Source organism: Esox lucius, chromosome 20 (genome assembly GCF_011004845.1).
Source record: "Esox lucius isolate fEsoLuc1 chromosome 20, fEsoLuc1.pri, whole genome shotgun sequence".
Taxonomy (NCBI): domain Eukaryota; kingdom Metazoa; phylum Chordata; class Actinopteri; order Esociformes; family Esocidae; genus Esox; species Esox lucius.
In genome coordinates, this window is record NC_047588.1 from 1392260 (window position 1) to 1412883 (window position 20624).

At 39.1% G+C, this 20624-nt stretch overlaps 1 protein-coding gene across 3 annotated transcripts in view; it reads right to left on the reverse strand.

Moving 5' to 3' along the window:
• arid1aa (AT rich interactive domain 1Aa (SWI-like)) overlaps positions 1-20624 on the reverse strand; it is a 43167-nt gene that overhangs the window by 7353 nt on the left and 15190 nt on the right. For 2 of the 3 annotated variants that reach the window (XM_010867091.5, XM_010867089.5), the window contains exons 9-15: positions 15873-16018; positions 8551-8657; positions 7397-7606; positions 5427-5628; positions 1318-1456; positions 682-869; positions 431-590 (exon numbers count right to left, since the gene is read on the reverse strand). In XM_010867091.5, the coding sequence (XP_010865393.2) occupies positions 431-590; positions 682-869; positions 1318-1456; positions 5427-5628; positions 7397-7606; positions 8551-8657; positions 15873-16018 (1152 nt within the window). The remainder of the gene's footprint in view (positions 1-430; positions 591-681; positions 870-1317; positions 1457-5426; positions 5629-7396; positions 7607-8550; positions 8658-15872; positions 16019-20624) is intronic. The other variant, XM_010867090.5, reaches the window with a different exon arrangement.

Here is a 20624-nt window from a genome sequence, read left to right on the forward strand (position 1 = left end):
AGAGCAACAACATTTATTAATGATTTCCGGTAGATTCTACGATTCTCACGTCTATTCACTTGATGAAAAAGTTAGTCATAGTTGCTTTAATCATTTGGTTATTTTATAAATGTTATTCACAAATGAAAGGAAAATTTACGTTGTTTTGCCATGAAAGAAAATACGTTCTTATGCCATGAAATAAAATAGCTTTGGCAGTCGCTAGCAATTGCTCAATTCTTATGACTATTCCAGTAAGTTAGTAGATACCGTTACAGCTTTTTACTGGCTAAGTGGCAAACGGCATACATAGATGCTATTTGTGGTGGAGGTAAACTTAGTAAGAAACGTTAGTCAGATTAATTGTATCAATGTCATTTACAAATGGCCAATTAACTATTAAAACGGCCAGTGGCAAAAGAGGATTGACACCGGATGTCAATGTTCTTACCTCCTCTCGTAACCTGGTCCGTAAGGTCCAGGTCCATACTGCTGTCTCTGAGCCATCGGCATGCTCCCCATAGACCCTGGAGGAGGCCCACGGTTAAACTGCTGCGCCTCGGCCATCCCGCTGTTAGGACCCTGAGTTGCAGGCAAGAACTGCTCCCCAACTGGAAAAGGAAACAAATGCGGTATGCAGACAGCTACAAAATCCCAGTGCTAGAATTTAGGAAATCCGTCTTCACGGCTGCTTCCACCCACCTTTCCGCATGGCCCCGAAGGGGTCCTTGTTGGGTCCGGGACCTTCGTAGGGCCCCGGACCCATGCGCCCTGGCATCTCTGGGGTGCTCATGCCTGACTGGTAACCAGAGTTAGGAGTCATGGAGTTCCTCCTGGGAAATGCTGGGTCACCGCCGTCGGCAAACGGGTCCTGCAGCGCGACACTGTTCCTAGGACAGAGAGATTCTGATATTAAATTGTTTGTTGTCGGTCTTGGGGAAAATGTTACTTAGTCAATGTTGATTGAAATTCAGGAATGACAAAATGAGAATCCATATTTAGGATAAATAAATGTTTTACGTCCTTGAATCTGAATGTCCTGAACGCGGCATGCAACTCCAGAGGACAGGTAATAGGCTCAATTTCGAGCTAACTACATGAAACATAATTCCTATACTACAACAATAAATACTACACTCAAAAGCTCAAAATAAAATATTAACATTCAGTGACACTGGTCTACCACACCCAGTCTACAAATTTGTAAACAATGCAACATTAAACCTGCAGATTATTCATTATAAACAAAAATGAATCAAAATCAAAAGCGAGCTGATTGACTTCAATAAGTAAGTTTCAATGTACAGTATTGTTCCTATTACCCGTCAGGAGACTCACCTGGCTCCGGGTGGCATGGGCGTCATCTGGGTCGGATGTGGGGTAGAGGCGGGTGTCGGAGGCTTCAGGTCACCACCTTCGGCCATGGAACTGCTGGTGGACTGGGGGGTCTGAGGGCCCTGGAGAGAGCCTGATCCAGCTAAGGGGAGAAAAGAGACCTTTTGGGTTTTGAACTGGTTTAAAACCACTGGGACAGACTGGTCTTAAATCACAACAATATTGTGATCATTATTTACAACAGTAAACATTCATTTTGCAATGAAATGGAACATTTCATCCTGGGCCAGAACAGGTCATCTGTTTTCTTCAATTTGATTCCCACACACACACCCCTTGATAACGATGAACACAAGCTATATAAATATGGCTATATCACAAACCCTAATGTTACCCTAATGATGGCAGAGCTTGCTCCTTTAAAGGACTTCAGCTCTGGGCTGAGACGTGAGTGTTCCGTAACTGCACTGATTTTGTCATGGAGAATTTATCAACCTGCAATGACATGTATGCTCATTTCGACCAGGTGAGTCTTGTGAATCACACAGACATGATCCTAAGTCTCTCCAAACGTTCGAATCTGAGATCTTTTCTGAGGTTTCATGAATGAGGGGCAATGTTTCCTCATCCAGCGAAAGTGCGCAGCAGTTCCCATCTTAGTTTACAAAGAAGTTCAGCGACCTCCAGGGGCTGTATTCACAAAATGTCTTAATGTTAAAAGTAATTCCTATACTATTTAGGAGTAACTCAAAATTGACGTGTCAGTCCTAACTTTGACTCCAGCATTTTAGTGCCAACACCAGCTCCTAAATCAATCCTAAAGCGCTGCTGCCGGCAATCTGTCTAAAAATTACGTAGACGTTTTAGAAACATTGATTGATACTCAACTTTTAACAAGGTATCGCCTTAATCGCAAGGATATTATGATCATAGTAGAGCTAGTCAGGTATGTTGTCAATTAACCAACAAACAAACAAATAACATTGGAGATGCAGGTTGGATTTCCAAAGGCACTGTAATCTACACAACCCATAAGGTAAAATACAAATTCTGTTTTTGGCCAGCTATGTAAACATTGATTGATCCCGCTAAAGGTGTTCAGTTGGTTATAGGCTATACCTATTTGTTTTCCAATGCTTCTTAATATGAAAGTAATCAGATTACATTACAGAGTTTGAGTAATCAAAAAGTTACTTTACTGATTACAAATGTGGACAGGTAACTTGTAACTGATTACATTTAAAAAGCAACCTACCCAACGTTCTAAACAAAGCCCTTCTAGAATATCCTGTTGGAGACTTGTGGCCCTTTTCCACTGCATGGTACACGTTCAACTCTACTCGCCTATACACATTTGGGAGCTTTTCCACCACTATGTCCCAGCTCGACTCGGCTCTCCTCGCCATTTCTGATTTGCCATTGGGCAACATTTAGTATAATACTTGGTAACAGATACTTCTTTTAGTACCTGCACCGTTGTGGTTCCAAACGAGCAGAGGCAATGCCAAAAAATGATGGGAAAACAAGACTTTTGATTGGAAAACGGCACGTCTTTGCGGTTCTGTCTCAGGAGCCCTTGCACTGAAATGGGTTCATTTCAGTGTCAGTGCGATCGGATTTTCCCAAAACCCCTCTTGGTTTGGACCTATGCATTGGTGTGAGAGACCCGCAAAGAGACGCGCCGTTTTAGTAGCCTATTCACCTGGACAAAAGGACCTTGTCTTTTTCCTAGTCTGGGTTTTTTTTTTTATTGGCTAACTGGTATACATTGCACTGATCAAAGTAGTAACATCAAGTCAAACAGAAGCAGCCTACCAAGCTTTCTAACCATTTTTGCAGTCTGCAACATAAGACAAAAGTTACTGCTCACACATGCTTCCATGCTTGTGTACAGTAGGCTTCTGGAGTCAGTCCGTGTGGTATTATAGCTGGCAATTAATTAGGCAATTATTTCATCATTTATACCATGTAATAGGGATGGAGGGGTTATGTAGGTTGTTTTAAATGTGTTGGTGTTGAGCTGTTAAGAGTATACACTTAAATCTAACAGAACATTGTAGTTATGTCTTTATATTTTGTACACTGCAGGGTAATAATTCTACTTTTACACTCACTTTTTTTCTGTCACATTTTATCCAGATTTAGTTTATGTTCAAAGCTTGTCATTTTAAAAGAAAATTGATGGAGTTCACTCAATAGATTTTTCTGTTCACTGCAGGGTATACGTTAGTCGGCAAATGTCGGCTTTTCAAAGATATCAAGTGTAGTTGTAGGATATCCTCCATTGTTGTTCCTGTGTGTGTCACATTGGAGGTGGTGTCGCGGCAGTTGTCCTGTGATGTCACTATGGGCGGGTACAGGGTACTATCTACAGTGGGAAACTACCAGAGGCAAGGCGTGTAGGGCTGAGTTGAGCTGCTATATAGCCGTTGAAAAGCTCCCCAGGTAGAAGCAAGAGAAGGCGAGTGGAGTTGATCCGGCAACATGCAGCGGAAATGAGCCATTGGTAAACCAAAAATGCAGCCAAGCTTTGCCACACATTTGCCACTTTTCCAGTGGTTTAAACATTTTTAAATAGTTGTACTGTTTTTCTCCTCATGTCTGATTAAAAAATGCCAACAACCATTTTGGCTCTTCCCCTATGGTGATGGACAACACAGTTTTTACAAGCGTTCTAATATTTATTCCCTATTGAAACAGTTAGCCGTGGAAGGCCAGAATATACAATGATCAGCCATAACATTATGACCATTGACAGGTGATGTGAATAACACTGATAATCACATTATCATGGCACATATCAGTGGGTGGGATATATTAGGCAGTAAGTGAACATTCTGTTCTCAAAGCTGATGTGTTAGAAGCAGGAACTGATCCAATCCAACAGACGAGCTACTGCAGCTCAAATGTCTGAAAAAGATAATGCAGGTACAGATAGAAAGGTGTCAGAATACACAGTGCATCATAGATTGTTGTGTAGGGGGCTGCGTAGACGCAGACCAGTCAGGGTGCCCATGCTGATCCCTGTCCACTGCTGTAAGCACCTTCATTGGGCACGTGAGCATCAGAACTGGACCATGGAGCAATGGAAGAAGGTGGCCTGTTCTGATGAGTCACGTTTTCTTTTACATCACATGGATGGCCGGGTGCGTGAGCGTCGTGTGTCCTGTAAGTTGCCCCACCTCGCAACTTACAGGACTTAAACGATCTGCTGCTAACGCCTTGGTGCAAGCTACCACAACACACCTTCAGAGGTCTTGTGGAGTCCATGCCTCGAAGGGTCAGGGCTGTTTTAGCAGCAAAAGGGGGACCTACACAATATTAGGCAGGTGGTCATAATATTATGGCTGATAAAGCTATAAAGCTGACCTAAAGAGAACTGCACTTCATGTATCAACAAATAAAATAACATTAATAGCTCTACAGTCTAAAGACATTTGGAATCCACATTGACATTAAGAACATTGACATTTGTGGTGTCCAACATTGAAAGCGTGACTGCAAGTATTTTAATACGACTTCAGTTAGCTATTGGCTGAAAAAGGCTAATATGTACAAAACATGCTTTTAAAGTTAATTGTCAGTTTGTCATCGCTTTTATTTAAACTAGGCTACACTGTTTTGATTTGTCCCAGCTCTACTTTACAGATTGTCCAGTTTTGTGTGTCCATAAGTGGCTTAGTAAATAGTTGGGACACAGCCAATATACATCTGACTACTACTTTTTGCTACACCACAACTACAGACACAAAAAACAGACCTATCTGAATGGTCCCAGAAAAATCACTGGTTGGGCCATGAGCCAGAACACACAGGGTCAGTCTTTAAAAATGAGTCATTGGCTTGGTTAATCTGTTAATGGTTCGAGGCCTTTCTAACAGACACCATTGTTTGGTAAAACATTTGGACATCACCTAAGACTGCAATTAGGAGTCCCAGACTGAAATGTAGCGACTAGCAAGTGAAAACTATTTATATATTTATATAATATCCTTAATTTTTTAAATACAATACACCTCAGTGTTTCTATAATTTATATTAAATACACTTTTAGCTTCACAAAGGGCAGCAATAATGTTGGTGATGCCTAGAGATCAGTGTCTGGTATTGACCTGGGGAGGGTGGCTGGACCTTGGCCTGGTTTGCCTTCTTGCTGTCAGTGATCTCCGGAGGGGGGTCCTCTCCACGTTCCACTTTGCATTCGAAGGCATACAGACACTGGATGTACTGCTTCTTCAGGGAGCTGGCGGCGCTACTCGACGTGCCCACATTAAGGTTGGTGGACAGTTCGCGCCACTTCTTGTTCTTGTTCACCTGGACGTAAAGTACAAAGACAGAGAGAGTAAAATGGGCAAGAGAGAAAGAGACGAGCAAATGTGGACAACGTGTGTGTGCACATGGATATTTGAATTTGATGTTATTGAATTAACTTATTCGTACCCAAGTGAGACCCAACAGCAGATCAATAAAAAAAAAAAAAGACAGACAATCCAGTTTGACATTTAGAGAATATACACCTTGTGCTAAAGATATAAAAACTTCTGGGCATGTGCAGATCACATTCGGCATGTGCATTTCTCCTCCATATGCTTTTCACTTAGTTGCTGATCCTGTCCCTCCCTTACATTTTCTTACACCTGCCGCTGAACCTCCCCTTTCACTTTTTTTCCTAACAGCAGAAAATACCCTGCGGCTATTTTTAAGCTACAACATTTTCTGTCTCAATTCAGGATGCTATAGTAGCGGGAGCAGACTGTGGTCCACACACATTGCATCGGGGCAGAACAAGTCGCCTTATAGCTCCTTAATCACTTATTAGCTAGCGTATCGTAGGACTAGTGGCTGAAAAAGGACACGCCGGTTCCAGAGTATGACAGTGGGTGGGTTCATTTTGCATTAATGAACCCTGCTTCTTAGCGGATTGTGAAGACAAAAATAAGCTAGGGTCTGTCTCTCTCACGTTTCATATGGGGCCTATTTATATTGCGCTCATGTTTGCAATAGGCTAAGCTACTGTTAATGCCCACACATTTGTTACATGTTATAGTACACCAAACAATCAATGTGCTCATCTCTGCAGGGTCTTGGGACTGAGTAGGAAGGAGCTTTAGTGACAGATTAAAAAAAATATTAATAATAAAATAAAAATGCATGCACATGCGTAGAACCTTTCGGAGACATAATCTGGGGAAGAGCAGCAAGATTCAACATTAATGATGGCCCACTGGCCCGGGGCCAGTAAGACCTAACGTTGGGCCAGTGCTCAATTTCCCCATTGATATTTATAGTATCATATGAAAATGTTTGCTTGTTGTCTTTAACACTCTTTCCGCTTAAATATTTGCCTGATCTTGCATTAAAATGTCTGTACTGCTCCTTTCCCCACTCAGTGTGCAGCAATACGGGTGTATCATAGTTCATGGTGCATTCTAGAGCAGGACCCAAACATGGGATCGTACAAGGCAAGGAATGTCTCACATTACATGAAAAACTGTGGTATAAAACAATATTTTGATTAGATATTTACATACAACACTTCTGTGATTATTTGTAAATTCAGTTCAGGCAAGTATATTTCAGACCAACTGATCCAATAGGGCCAGTGAGAAAAGTTAATGTTGGACCCTGAGCAGTCTGCAGTACCTTGTTTCCTCCCTCAGGAAACAGGTTCCCCTTTCACTCAACACAAAACCACCTCCATCAAACACATTGTACTTCCACAATCAATCCATACACCGATCAGCCATAACATTATGACCACCTGCCTAATATTATGCAGACCCCCCTTTTGCCGCTAAAACAGCCCTAAGACTGAGCTCATTTTGTTGAGTGTTCTCCCCACAGGTTTTGGAGATGCTCTGACCCAGTCAACTAGCCAACAAAGTCACTCAGATCCTTAAGCTTGCCCACTTTTTCCTGCTTCTAACATCAACTTTGAGGACAGTTAATTTGTTGCCTAATATATCCCATCCTCTGACAGGTGCCATGATAATGAGATTATCAATGTTATTCACATCACCCGTCAGTGGTCATAATGTTATGGTGGATCGGTGTATGCAATACCACAAAAATGAACACTGACCTGGGCAAAGCCTCCAATTTCCTTGACTGAGATGTAGAGCCTGAAAAGGTCCAGGGGCTTGCGGCCCACGGCAGGCAAGTTAGTCATCCCAATGGCTTTCTCCTCAACGAAACTGAGGTAACGATCCACCCACATTTTTCTCTCAGGCTCGGGGCCCAGCTCGTAAAGGCGTGTGATCTTCTCGTTGGTTGTTGTGGAAGAGCTTGACTTCTGCAGGTTGTCAACAAAAGACACAGGCCATCAGAGTTGTAGGAGAAAGGGTTTGGTTATAATCCTACTGGTATTATTTACACTTATTAGCCAGCTTATTTGCCACTGTAAAAACCACCAAGTTAGGCAAAGCCATCCTCGAGTCAACTAACAAATGTATTTCATCTAAGCAGTTTGCTTATTCTGTCCCTATATGTTGTTTGCCACAAATACATTAGAAGGTGCGGTTGTGAAAAAGGTCTATTATGAGAACACTGCAGACATACTACATCAGCACGCAAAAACACCTCATTACAAAATCAGAACATTACGGCTAGAGATCAACAATTGCTTAAAACCACTGCAGATAATATTAACATTATTGTATATTAATGTATAAGATATCCTTATCTCAAATGCAGTATCTGCTATGCTCACAGTTCATTGTATATAAATGTGTGTCAACTTGGCCTTTTATTTATTCTAGCCCTATATGTTGCCTGTCACCAGCAACACCAAGTTAAAAGGTGCAGATGGGAATAAGGTCTATTGTACCCTACTATGACTATGTAAAAGTAATCTTCAAATTAAAAAATATATACAGCTCCAGAAAATAATTAGACCACTGCACTTTTCTTTCCAAAAAACACAAAAAGGAAGGTTTTGAGTGAGGAACAGAAGTGTTAAAATTAAGAGACCACTGCAAACTGAACACTTCTGTTCCTCACTCAAAACGTTCCTTATCAACTTTTTTGGAAAGGAGAGAACAAGGGGCAGTGGTCTCTTAATTCTTTCCGGAGCTGTATATTTTGATGTCAAAGTTAATCAAAATTATCTTTCTTAAGATGGTTATAATATTATACATACAATATTAACTATTTTTTCAGTAAAGAATAAATAAAAAGGCAATTCCAACTTGTGGTTGTGACCCTGACATTGAATACCTCTGCGTGTAATCTAATCACCTTGGATTTAGTCGGTTCAGCTTTTGGGGCTCCATCCACTTTGTTGTTCATCTTCTGGCCTTGGTTCATTTTCCCATCCATACCATAATCTGGACTGGGGGCCATACCTAGGTACAAGGGTACATTGTTGGGTAAAGCACTGCTCAGTGGATTTTGAACAACAATTATCTGGATGAGTATATACCAAACAACTACCGAATAACTATAAGAGGTTTCAATTTCTGTATTCGGACTTAAAAAACAATGCAGATTAAGATACAAAATCACTTTAGCTATAAAAGATCGGATCAGGCAGGATAAGGGATGGACTCTTAAAAAAAATAAAGTATTGCAAAATGCCCAGATCTCATTTCACTCAGTGAAATCAATGAATTATAGAATAAGAATGTAGGATGGGTTAAAACCAAGGGTTGCATCAAAACTAGGTGAAGTCAAAACATACTTTTTTACCCATCAGAAGCAGAACACTCAACAAAATGAGCTCAGTCTTAAATCCCTCACACCCTATAATTTAGGAAATTGCTGGAGTTTTTTTTTCTAAATAAAAAAAATACAAATGTTTAATGTTGTACAGGGCATGATTAAAAAAAATAACATTTCCTACAGACGTTTTTTTCAGAGTGGGCTGTTGTTCATTTATCAGAGTTCTAATCATGTAGGAAATGGTCATCTGAAAACAATGTAAAAACTTCACTCAAGTATGTATAGAGTTACATGTGTCTCAATTAGTGATGGCAATTTGAGGAATCATTAGCGTTATTTTAGCAGCAGGATATTACGCTGGCAGCACTCAGATTTCCTTTATCACAATAAATGTATAAGGCAATGTAGTTAATCCCCTTACGATGAGCCGGAGGCTCCATACATGAAGTCAAGGTAATGTCATAATGTACGGTACCTGAGAACATTTCTATTTAAATGAGAGTTAACTTTAAGACAGCGTTATAAATGAAGTAAGCTTTGTTGTCAAATTAACCTAAATCAACTGTATGTTCCACTGCAGCAGGGCAGGTTAGCCTTGTTGGTAGCTAACTCAAATTTGTGGAGGGATAACTAGCTAGATACACATAGTTGGCCACGGTCCTGTAGTTGGCTCACAGCTTTTGCTGCTTTTTTTTTTTTTTTTAAGTTGGTTATGCTTAATAAACAATTTAAGTGCCTATTAGCTGGCTAGCTAGCCTAAAAGTAGATTTTACACGTTCTGGCATTCTTGGTGCTTACTTGAAGTTCCCTTTTGGTGCAAATCCTCAGGAGAACACCTCTGCCTTTCTTTGGCTAACCAGCCTATCTAGCTAAAACGCTAGCAACCGTAATTTGTGTATGGCAAATAATTTATTTAAACCTGCTTTTAACTACACTTATGTTGACTTGCAATATTTGCAAGTTAGAAAGTGACTCAGTTACTGCATATTTCAAGTCCAGTCAAATTTTTCCAAAATGGGGCAAGCGTTTTGAACAAGTGGCTGTTGATCACGTTTATCATACTGCACGCATTTCATTTGGTATTTTGTTTGTCTTTGTCCTCTCTGTTCAACAGGACTCAACTGAGACTGGACCAGATATCCCAAGCACACCCTGCATCCTCATTACTGGTACTTTTAATTAACAATCATGTATTCCTTTTTACACCAATCACAAAAACATGATTTGGTAGCCAAATATACAGTACTGTGCAAATGTTTTAAGCAGAAAAAAGTAAGTACGAATGCTTTCAAAAATTGACATGAGAATTTTATGCACTTTTGGGACAGTTAATATTGTGAACTTGTGTCTAAACTTGTTTTAGGTGAAAAGCAATTCAAGAGGGCAACCGACCAAATCATTGTGAATTACCATATCAACTGCCCCTTGGTAGCACTGAGCTACATGTTCTGCCAGTTTTGTGTCTTAAATATAAAATATCCAATATCCTTTCACCATGGAGTTCATACACAGGTATAGAATATTAACATTTAGATTTTCTATTTTTAGTTACTACATCTGTTTAACATATTTGTGTGTTATGGTTACATTTGGATACTATTATACTTATATGATTCCAGCCTGTTCCAGTGTAAAAGTGCTATCCACATTATTACAAATATCAGGGTGGTATGAGGTACAGATATAAATCACAGATGGAGCAGCTTAGAACAGTGGATCATCAGGCTGGTCCTTTTTTGCATTTTTTAGTTAACGTGTTTGTTATAGAAGTCTGCTGGGGATCAATCCAAAACAGGGGTCCAAAGCTGAAATGAAGGGGAAAAAAACATCACCATATTCCTCCAAACTGCTCAAGATTCTTTCTGAATTGAATGACTTTGAAAATCCTTGGAAGCGTTAAAAGGGGAGCTCATCTTTTCAAAGCATTTCATTGCATACTCAAATGTTATGTTCTTCAAAAAATAGACCTTTTTATTCTGACATGCAATATAATATATATGACAGGCTATATGTAAGCAATAATGCACAATAAAACACCATTCAAAATGTATAGACCCATTCTTCGGCACAATGCAAGGTGCCTGGATACATTATATAGTACCACAAACCATGCCTCTCTCGGTTGCGGGATGATCGAAGATCGATCTCAAACCGTTAGTCAGTACATACATTTGTGCTCAAAAGTTTGCATACCCATGGAGAACTGGTAATGTATATACCATTTGTAAAGAAAACATGAGTGAGAAGGCATAACACGTCTTTTATTTATTATGGGATTCACATTCAACTGTAGATCATAACAGAAGGGCATAATCATAAAATAAAACATGGCAAAACCTGTTCAAAATCTGCATACCCATAGTTCTTAGTTATGCATTGCCCCATTTAGCATCAATGACAGTGCGCAGTCTTTTATAGTTGTCTATGGGGCCCTGAAATCTTGCAGGTTGTATAACTGGCCATTCATCTTGGCTCAATGCCTCCAGGTTGTGCAAAACCTTTGGTCATCTTGCATACAACGCACGTTTGAGAACTTCCCAGAGTGGCTCGGTGATATTAAGGTCAGGAGACTGATGGCCAATCAAGAACTTTCACCTTTTTCAGCTATAACCACTGGAGGATCAACTTGGCCTTGTGCTTAGGGTCATTGTCGTGCTGGAAAGTCCAAGAGCGTCCCATGGGCAGCTTTCGTGCGGGAAGAATGCAAATTGTCTGCCATTATTGTCTGATAACAAGCTGCATTCATCTTGCCATACATTTTCACAAGATTCCCTGTGCCTTTAGAGTTCACACACCCCTAAATCATCAGTGAGCCACCAGCATGCTTCACAGTGGGGATGGTATTCTGTTCACTATAGGCCTTGTTGACCCCTCTCCAAACATAGCGCTTATTGTTGTGACCATAAAGCTCTATTTTGGTCTCGTCACTCGAAATTACAGTGTGCCAGAAGCTGTGAGGTGTGTCAAGGTGTTGTTGGGCATATTGTAACTAGGCATTTTCGTGGGATTGGCATAGTAAAGGCTTCGTTGTGGCAACTCAACCATGCAGCTCATATTTTTTCAAATATCGTTGTATTGTGCTCTTTGAAACAACCAGTGTCTTTTTCTTGTATTTCTCCTGAGGTTACCTGGGGGTTTTCTTTGTATCCCAAACAATTCTTCTGACAGTTTCGGCTGGAAACTTTCTTGGTCTATCCCCTGATTTTTCCACTTCCTAATAAGTGATTGAACAGTACTGACTGGCATTTGCAAGGCTTTGGATATCTTTTTATATCCTTTTCCATCTTTATAAATTTCCATTATCTTGTTACACAGGTCTTTTGACAGTTCTTTTCTTGCCCCCATGGCTCAGAATCTAGCCTGCTCAGTGCATCCACGTGAGAGCTAACAAACTCATTGGCTATTTAAACATAGACACTAATTGCAATTTAAAAAGCCACAGGTGTGAGAAACTAACATTTTATTGCCATTTTCACCTGTGCGTGTCACCTATGTCTATAAGGCCAAACATTCAAGGATATGTAAACTTTTGATCAGGTCCATTTGGGTGATTTCTGTTATCATTATGATTTAAAAAGGAGCCAAACAACTATGTGAAAATAAATGGCTTCATATGATCACTATCCTTAAATAAAAGACAGTATTCTTGCATGATCAGTAATACTTTAAAAATCACTGCCAAAATTTCAGGGTATGCAAACATATGAGCACAAATTATAATTTTGCCAAATATACAACCGTGATTGAATTCACAAATACCCAACCTCAAAAAGGAGGTGCATGAGATTGACATTACAAGGTGTTGTGTCCGACTACAAACCTGTCAACCCCCGGTAATGTAGTAATTTTGGCCACCTCTAGCAGGTTAATTCCCTTAATGTTATCAATAATAACTTTTTGTAACATTAAGTGAATTATCTTAACAGTCAGTTGTTAAAAACATCCCAAAATGTTTTCTTAAACACAGCTTTGAGTTATTGTTTGACTAAGTTTGCACCTCTCCAAAACAAAGAGAATGGGGGTGAGCTGGCTCAAGATAAGTCACAGAGGGATTAACTCAATTTGATGTACTGTGTGATGAAATATATATTTTACACTGAGGAAACATGTTTTAAACAGTGGTATTGTGATGTTATAATTAAAACAGTTTTAATTATGATGACAGTGATAAACTTTTAATGGTGTAAAGTGTATTATTTAATTTTGTTGAACTATTATTGTTCCTATGCATTTCATTTAAAGCAATCTGCAAAACGATAAGAAACAATCCATTTCTGTTGTATTACAAGAATACTTACAGAATATTTTGTCTTTGAAATAACATTTTCTGAGGTAATTGTTGTAAGGATGTTATGTCACTTCAAAAAACGTTCAGAATGTGTCTTTGTTGACAATAAATAGATGGATTTTTACATATACATATTGCTATTGATTTTGAGCTGATTTAATATTTTTATGATCAGAATTCCTTATGAACACCTTTTCTAAAGAAGGGATTAAATGACTAGCAATTTTCTGATCTAGATTGAGAAATTGAAATAAAATAATATTAACTAATACTAAAATGCATGTAAAAAAAAATCCTGAATGTACTGGCAAACAATTACCTGTACAATTTCCATTATTTTAAAGAAAGAAAAAAAACTCAATGTTCCCTTTATTTGCAGAACATTTACACAATACATATTACACGATATCCATAAAAAGAAATACATTTACTTTCTTTTTTACAGCTTATTAGAAATATCGTTTCGGCCTATTAACGGATAATCACTAGTTAAACATTACCTTCCGTTATTGTTTTGAAGGAACTGTCTGTAAAATAATGGAAATTGTACCAGTAATTTTTTGCCAGTACATTCTGTGTGACTCAAATGATTGAGATCAGGCAATTCTGTAATATTTGCGACAGTTCTAGTGGTAGCCTATATGCTCAAGTTTGAAGAGTTCATTTTGATGACTAATTTAAATAAAGACATTTATTGGATCATAGTGTTTGTGTTTTATTGCTGTTTAAATGTACACTCTAAAAAATACGTTATTTTAGTTCAGAATGACAATAACATTGTTTTAAATTACACATTAAAACCTTCATTTAACATGTGTCCTGTAAAATAACTTGAAAAGTCTCTTATCAGGAAACACAATAATTCAATTTTCCACAGACTTTGACTTGCAAAATGTACAAATACGGATTATTTCTGTTTATTATTGAAATCCCAGCATGCTTTGTGGCACTTCATTTTGTTAATGTTTGTTTGTTGAAATTGATTTGAAGGTGAGAGCTATTATTTTTTGCCATCTTATTCTTTATGTACAGTGTTACCCTTTGGAATGTTTTTGGGGGATTATGTTCATGTTTCTTTACAAAGCATAAAAGATGATTCTTTTTGGTGTTTTTTGCTGTTTTATATGAATTGCTTTGGGAGCTCTGATTCTTGCATATTTCTGCCAACGTGGTGTCTGGCAGAAGTTGGTAAGGCGTGAGTCATCAAAATAAAAATAGCTGATGTATAAATGCAATTAACTTGAATAACAAACATTTTTAAAAGCTATTGATGACAGCAACAAAAGGGAGAAAACGGGGGAGAAAATGGGTTCTTGCTGTGAAATTACATGTATATACTTTATTTGACGTAAAGAAAACTTTCGTATTTCTATAGATGAATAATGTAATTTTACGCTATGTAGTTTTACAACATAAATCTGTTTAATGGTATTTTTCCAGCACTCCAGCTTGCCAGAAAATTTCCTTTTTATATTTATTTTATTTTTACAGTTTAGGCTATTATATAGCTATTTAAAACATGTCCCGTAGCTGTTCTATATGGCCGGATTTCTGGAATGTTACCAGCCATACTGGAAGCGAAAAAAAGGCTAATGTAAACTCTGATACAGCTCGCAAGTGTTATTTTGCACAGCATTATCGGTCAACCTCAATTATGTTTACTATGATCTATTTTTAAGTGAGATTATCTACGCGGTTTACACCAATGTTTGAAAATTACAACTCATAACCGTAATTACAAAATATGTAAAAGAAATTGCGATTCAATATTTTATCCATATTGTGAATCTTTATCCAGGTCTAAAACAAAATGTCCATATCTGACATGAACACAATCCATTGCATACAACTATTAGCTTGCCATTTTGTCTGTCACCAGCAACACCATAGTAGAAGATGCAGATGGTAAGGTCTACGGTGAAAACACTGCAGGCAATAGCCCTTGCTGTCGATCCCAATAGAAACATATGCAACCATGTACAAAACCCAAGACAACCAGATATACATAAAAAAGCTGAAGCATCATGTGGCAAAACTATTGTACTTTTGGGGTTCAGACCGGGATAAGATACACTGGGAAACTATTCAATGTATTGGCATTTCCCCTAATGTTGCTAAAATACAGTACAATACCCTACACACAAACCAGTCCATGATACTCCAACTAATTACAGCATGTGGAATTTTACTTTATGCTGTAATAGAGTATAACCAGACCTACCAGTGATTTGGCAGGAATATAATCAGAATGACCTGTAATTGTGGGAATAAATGGAAAACACTGGAACATAGCCTTCAGTTAGAGCACTTTCCTCTTACACACCTGCCGCTAAAAACATCTCTGCAATCAGCTCATTTATAATCTTATTAAATAAAGTTGGTGACATTACAAACATAACTGCAGTTACGTTTTTGAGCAATGTGGTTTTTCCTCAGTGGCAGTTCTTACAAACATGCGTATGCATATTTTTGCTGTGGGTCCCAGGGGATTCCTTATATAACTCTACAACAAAACCACTATATAAATTGAATCCTTTAAAACTATTATACCAATGAATAGTTGCATTAATAAGTATCAATGCATTGTTACACAGTACTACACAGTACTCACCGCTAGAGTTATTGGCCATGTTGGGACCCATAGGAAAAGGAGGGCCACCCTGCGCGTTCATCATGCCAGGCATGTTGTTCATTGAAGGACCGTAGGGGGCCCCGGAGCCCATCATGCCAGAAGACATGTTGGCGTAGCCCGGCATCCTAAGAGACAACCAAAACATTGGCAAATAGTAGGAAAGAGTGGAAAAACATCTCCTGCTGGGAAAATATGTTGACCACCAAATATGCAAAATTAATTTAAAAAAATGGGTTCTGAGTGTTACTGCAGAACTTTTACAGATATTTGCATGACTAGTGACTCTGCAATAGAGATGGCTAGAGGATATCATTAGGTGAAAAACATGTTCTAGCATGGACATTGCCAGTGAAGGGGTTGGTCGTTTGGAAAACGCAGACATGGCCAGTTGGTAACTGGCTTATCCCTTACTGATGACTGGGTTGGTCTTATGTTCACAACTTCAACCGCGTCATCAGAAGGCATCCGTCGATGAATAATATGAAATTCACTATTCTCAGGGGGCTTCAATGGCACTCATGCTGGGATCAAACCAGAGTCCAATAATGTGCATTCAAGTAAAAATAAATATTTAAAAAATAAATATTCTTTCTAAACGGTTTTCTGAAACACTATTTCCCTTTCACTAATTTAAGTAATTTGTACATTCCACTGACATTAATGAAGTTGACTTTCATTTAAGGAATTTCTCACTCATGCAGGGCATCTTACAATATTGAGTGCATACATTTTATCCCTGGCCCAAGTAGGAATCAAACACAATGCTGGTGTTGCAAGCACAATCTCCTAGCAAAATCAGCAAAACAAGACCACCTCCCACATTATGATGTTTGCCATGCTCATTAACTGAAGCTCAACCCACAGATCACTTCAACAAAGCACCTTTCCAAAGCTTCCAACAACATTTCCCATTAAGGCAAGACCACAATGAAACAGAACACCTTTGAAACGGAATCCTCAGCAACCAGCCACTGTTAAATGGCATAACTCCATGGATACACTGCCTGTCAACAAGCTATTCATGCAAGACAAGTTGATGCTCACCGATTCTGTGGACATACTAAACCTCTTTCAGGATGCCACATATTGTTAGAACGGATATGACAGTCACAGCCAGCTATGTCATTCCATGCATCAGAACACTAAACAAAACCACTTTCTCTACAGAGTACAATTGAAAGCTTGGCAAAAGACCTGAAAGACACAACACACTGTTTATGAGAAGATGCCATAGAAATTGTCCCATTCTTATTTTCACACTTTAAAACTAGCATGGTGCAATCCAATTGAAAAGACTGCCCTTACTGCAGGTCAGTAACACAACATAGGATTTCCCACAGGGGAGCCCCCACCAACAGCAAAGAACAGTGAATAGGACTTGGTTTGTTTTTATGGAACAAATCAAGCACAGCTGCATGTACCAACAAATCAATTGAGAATTACCTCATCACCCCATGTCTACCACAAAATACTGATCCTCTAACATTGTGGATTAGAGTCACATATAAGCAGCATTGAACAGAGTTGCAGCACAGTTTCTAGACGTTCAAGCCTCCGTGGAAGCCAAGCCACTACAGCATGCACAGACCAGACCACAAGATCTTTACATTTCTAAGTGACATGTATTCTTTAATGAAGCACACAAATAATGGCCGGCATATATTGTAAATAAAGTGAAGTATAAACTAAGTTGGTTGATATTTCAAACAAATTTACATTTACATTCACAACTATTTTCGAATACACAAGATTCACAGTGCCTTGCAAAAGTATTAACATTTGTGACAAATTCTCAAATTTCTCCTTATTGACAAATGGTACATTGAAATTTCATACAGTGTGATATTTTATTTTAACACACAACTATTGTAAGGTGACATTGGTATCATGTTGGGAAATACTTGTAAAAAAGAAAACTAACATGTCCATTGCATTTCATACCCTATTTGTTAGATACCAAAATACAAAGCTGTTATTTCAGTGTAAGTATGTACCAGCTTTGTAGTGTCAGAGTGATTTTCTTCTGAGCAGATTTACTACAGGTAAATCTGATTCAGGTTGGTTTAGCAGACTGAGGCAGGTTCTCTAAGTCTGGTCCTTTACTCCATCCATTCTCCTTTCAACCTGAATAAGATGCCCAGTCTCTGCTGATGAGAAGCATCCCAACAGCTTGATGCTGCCAGCAACATATTTTACTGTGGGGATGGGTGGGTCTTGAGACCTGGGCAATGTTAGATTTGAGAAAAACCAACATGTTCACTTTGTCTGGTTTAAGGGAAGATCTGTCTGGTTTAAAGGAGTTACAACGTTACCAGCTACACTGAATACACACTCCAAGGGAGTGCTCGTAGCGCATTTGGTCTTACATTTTCTGGCTACCAAACACAGTAGGCTACAAAACGAGACTACATAATTTAGTTAATAGCAAAGCTGTCCATTTCATGACTTCATATTCATGTAATAAACATACATGGCAAATGGCAATCTGTGTGAGAAATAATAAAAAAAATGGTCTTGCCTAAGGCAGCAGAAAGACCAGAACCAGCCCTGGATACAGACAGTCAATGATGATAACTAAACAACGACGCACAGACACAAACACACTTTTTGCTAATATTTGATTCTCTTTTCATGGCAGAACACAAGAAATTACACTTTGCTACAATGTAAAGTAGTGAGCGTACAGCTTGTATAAGTGTACATTTGTGGTCCCCTCAAAATAACTCACACAGCCATTAATGTCTAAACTGCTGACAACAAGTGAGTACACCCCAAGGTGAAAAAGTCCAAATCAGGCCCAAGGTTTCAATATTTTGTGTGGCCACTAGGGCTGCACGATATATATCGTTTCAGCATCGACATTGTGATGCATGCCTCCGCAAGTCACATTGCAGAATGTGTGAATTAGTAAGGTAAACATAGTCTACAATATAGATTTCTTTTCAAATGGAAAACCAGCATTATATCTGTCTGATATAAGGTAATTTACTCTGATTCATGGGTTACTGGATACACCGTTTATTATTATTTTAAACAAGGTTCGTTGCTGCACTTGGTTGACTTGCAGATTCTGCTTGCACATGATGAAATGATGAGTGAGGAACAGGCAAAAAAGACAAACATGTAGAATTTGGTTGCAGAAAGAAATGCATTGTCAATTACATGGAAATATTTTGACTACAGACAGGATGATGTTGACCAAAAACAGGTAGTTTGTCGAGAGTGCCTTACAATTGTTGCCACAACACGACCAATTTGTTCGATGATTTAAGGCGGCACCACAAATCTTCGTACGACACGTGCAAATGAATCTCAATGCAGTCTAAAGCAAAAATCTATTTCGGATGCATTTGCCAATATTACATCATATGAGAAAGGTTCCAAACGGCAGTGAGAAATCACAGATTCAATAACATTTCACGTTGCCAAAGACATGGTACCAATTAACACGGTTACCAAAGAGGGTTTTAAAAACATTATCCGGTCGCTTGACAAGCGGTACGTAATGCCATCACGCAACAATTTTTCTCAAGCTGCCATCCCAGAGCTGCACGAGAAATGCAAGGCACAAGATGAAAGCGCTGTCACAAGTGGAATATTATACAGCAACAACAAACTTGTGGTCCAGCCGGACAATGGAGCCCTACACAAGTCTGACTGTACACTTTATTAATGAGGACTACCACCTGAAAAGTCGCAGTTTGCAAACTGCATTTTCCCAGAGGATTATACAAGTGAAAACATCACAACAGGGATGAGAGAAGCTTTAGCTGATTGGGGCCTAGATGAGTCGTCTAGTCTGTATTACAACAGACAATGCTGCAAACAGGGTGAGGGCTGCACCTGAACAAGTGGACCAGATTGCAGTGCTTTGGCCACAGACTGCATCTTGCAGTTGATAAGTTAAGCCCAATTGTGCATTCTATTTTACTACTGTTGCTATTGCTATACTATTACTGATACATATTACATTATATGTAGCAACCTGTTATGAAATATAAAAATGTTCATGAGTTTCATACATTTCTATTGTAGAGGATGGGGCTGGGGAAGAACGAAGGCTACATACTGTCAGGTTGATGGCCAAAGCTCTTTCTGAAGACATCCTATATTTTTTGATATCGCAATATATATCAGAAAATCTAAATATCACAATGTCAGTTATTTCCAATATCGTGCAACCCTAGTGACCACTGTTATTTTGCAGCACTGCCTTAACCAGCTTGGGCATGGAGTTAACCAGAGCTTCACAGGTTGCCATTGGAGTCCTCTTCCACTCCTCCATGATGACATCACAGAGCTGGCAGATGTTAGAGACCTTGCGCTCCTCTACCTTCCGTTTGAGGATGCCCCACAGATGCTCAATAGGGTTTAGGTCTGGAGACATGCTTGGCCAGTCCATCATCTTTACCCTCAGCTTCTTTAGCAAGGCAGTGGTCGTCTTGGAGGTATGTTTGGGGTTATGTTGGAATCCTGCCCTGCGGCCCAGTCTCCAAAGGGAGGGGATCATGCTCTGCTTCAGTATGTCACAGTACAAGTTGGTTTTCATGGTTTCCGCAATGAACTGCAGCTCCCCAGTGCTACAGTTCTTTTTGCAGGCTTTCTTGTGCATCATCTTTAGAAGAGGCTTCCTTCTGGGATGACAGCCATGCAGACCAATTTGATGTAGTGTGCGGCGTATGGTCTGAGCACTGACAGGCTGACCCCCTCAACCCCTTCATCCTCAGCAGC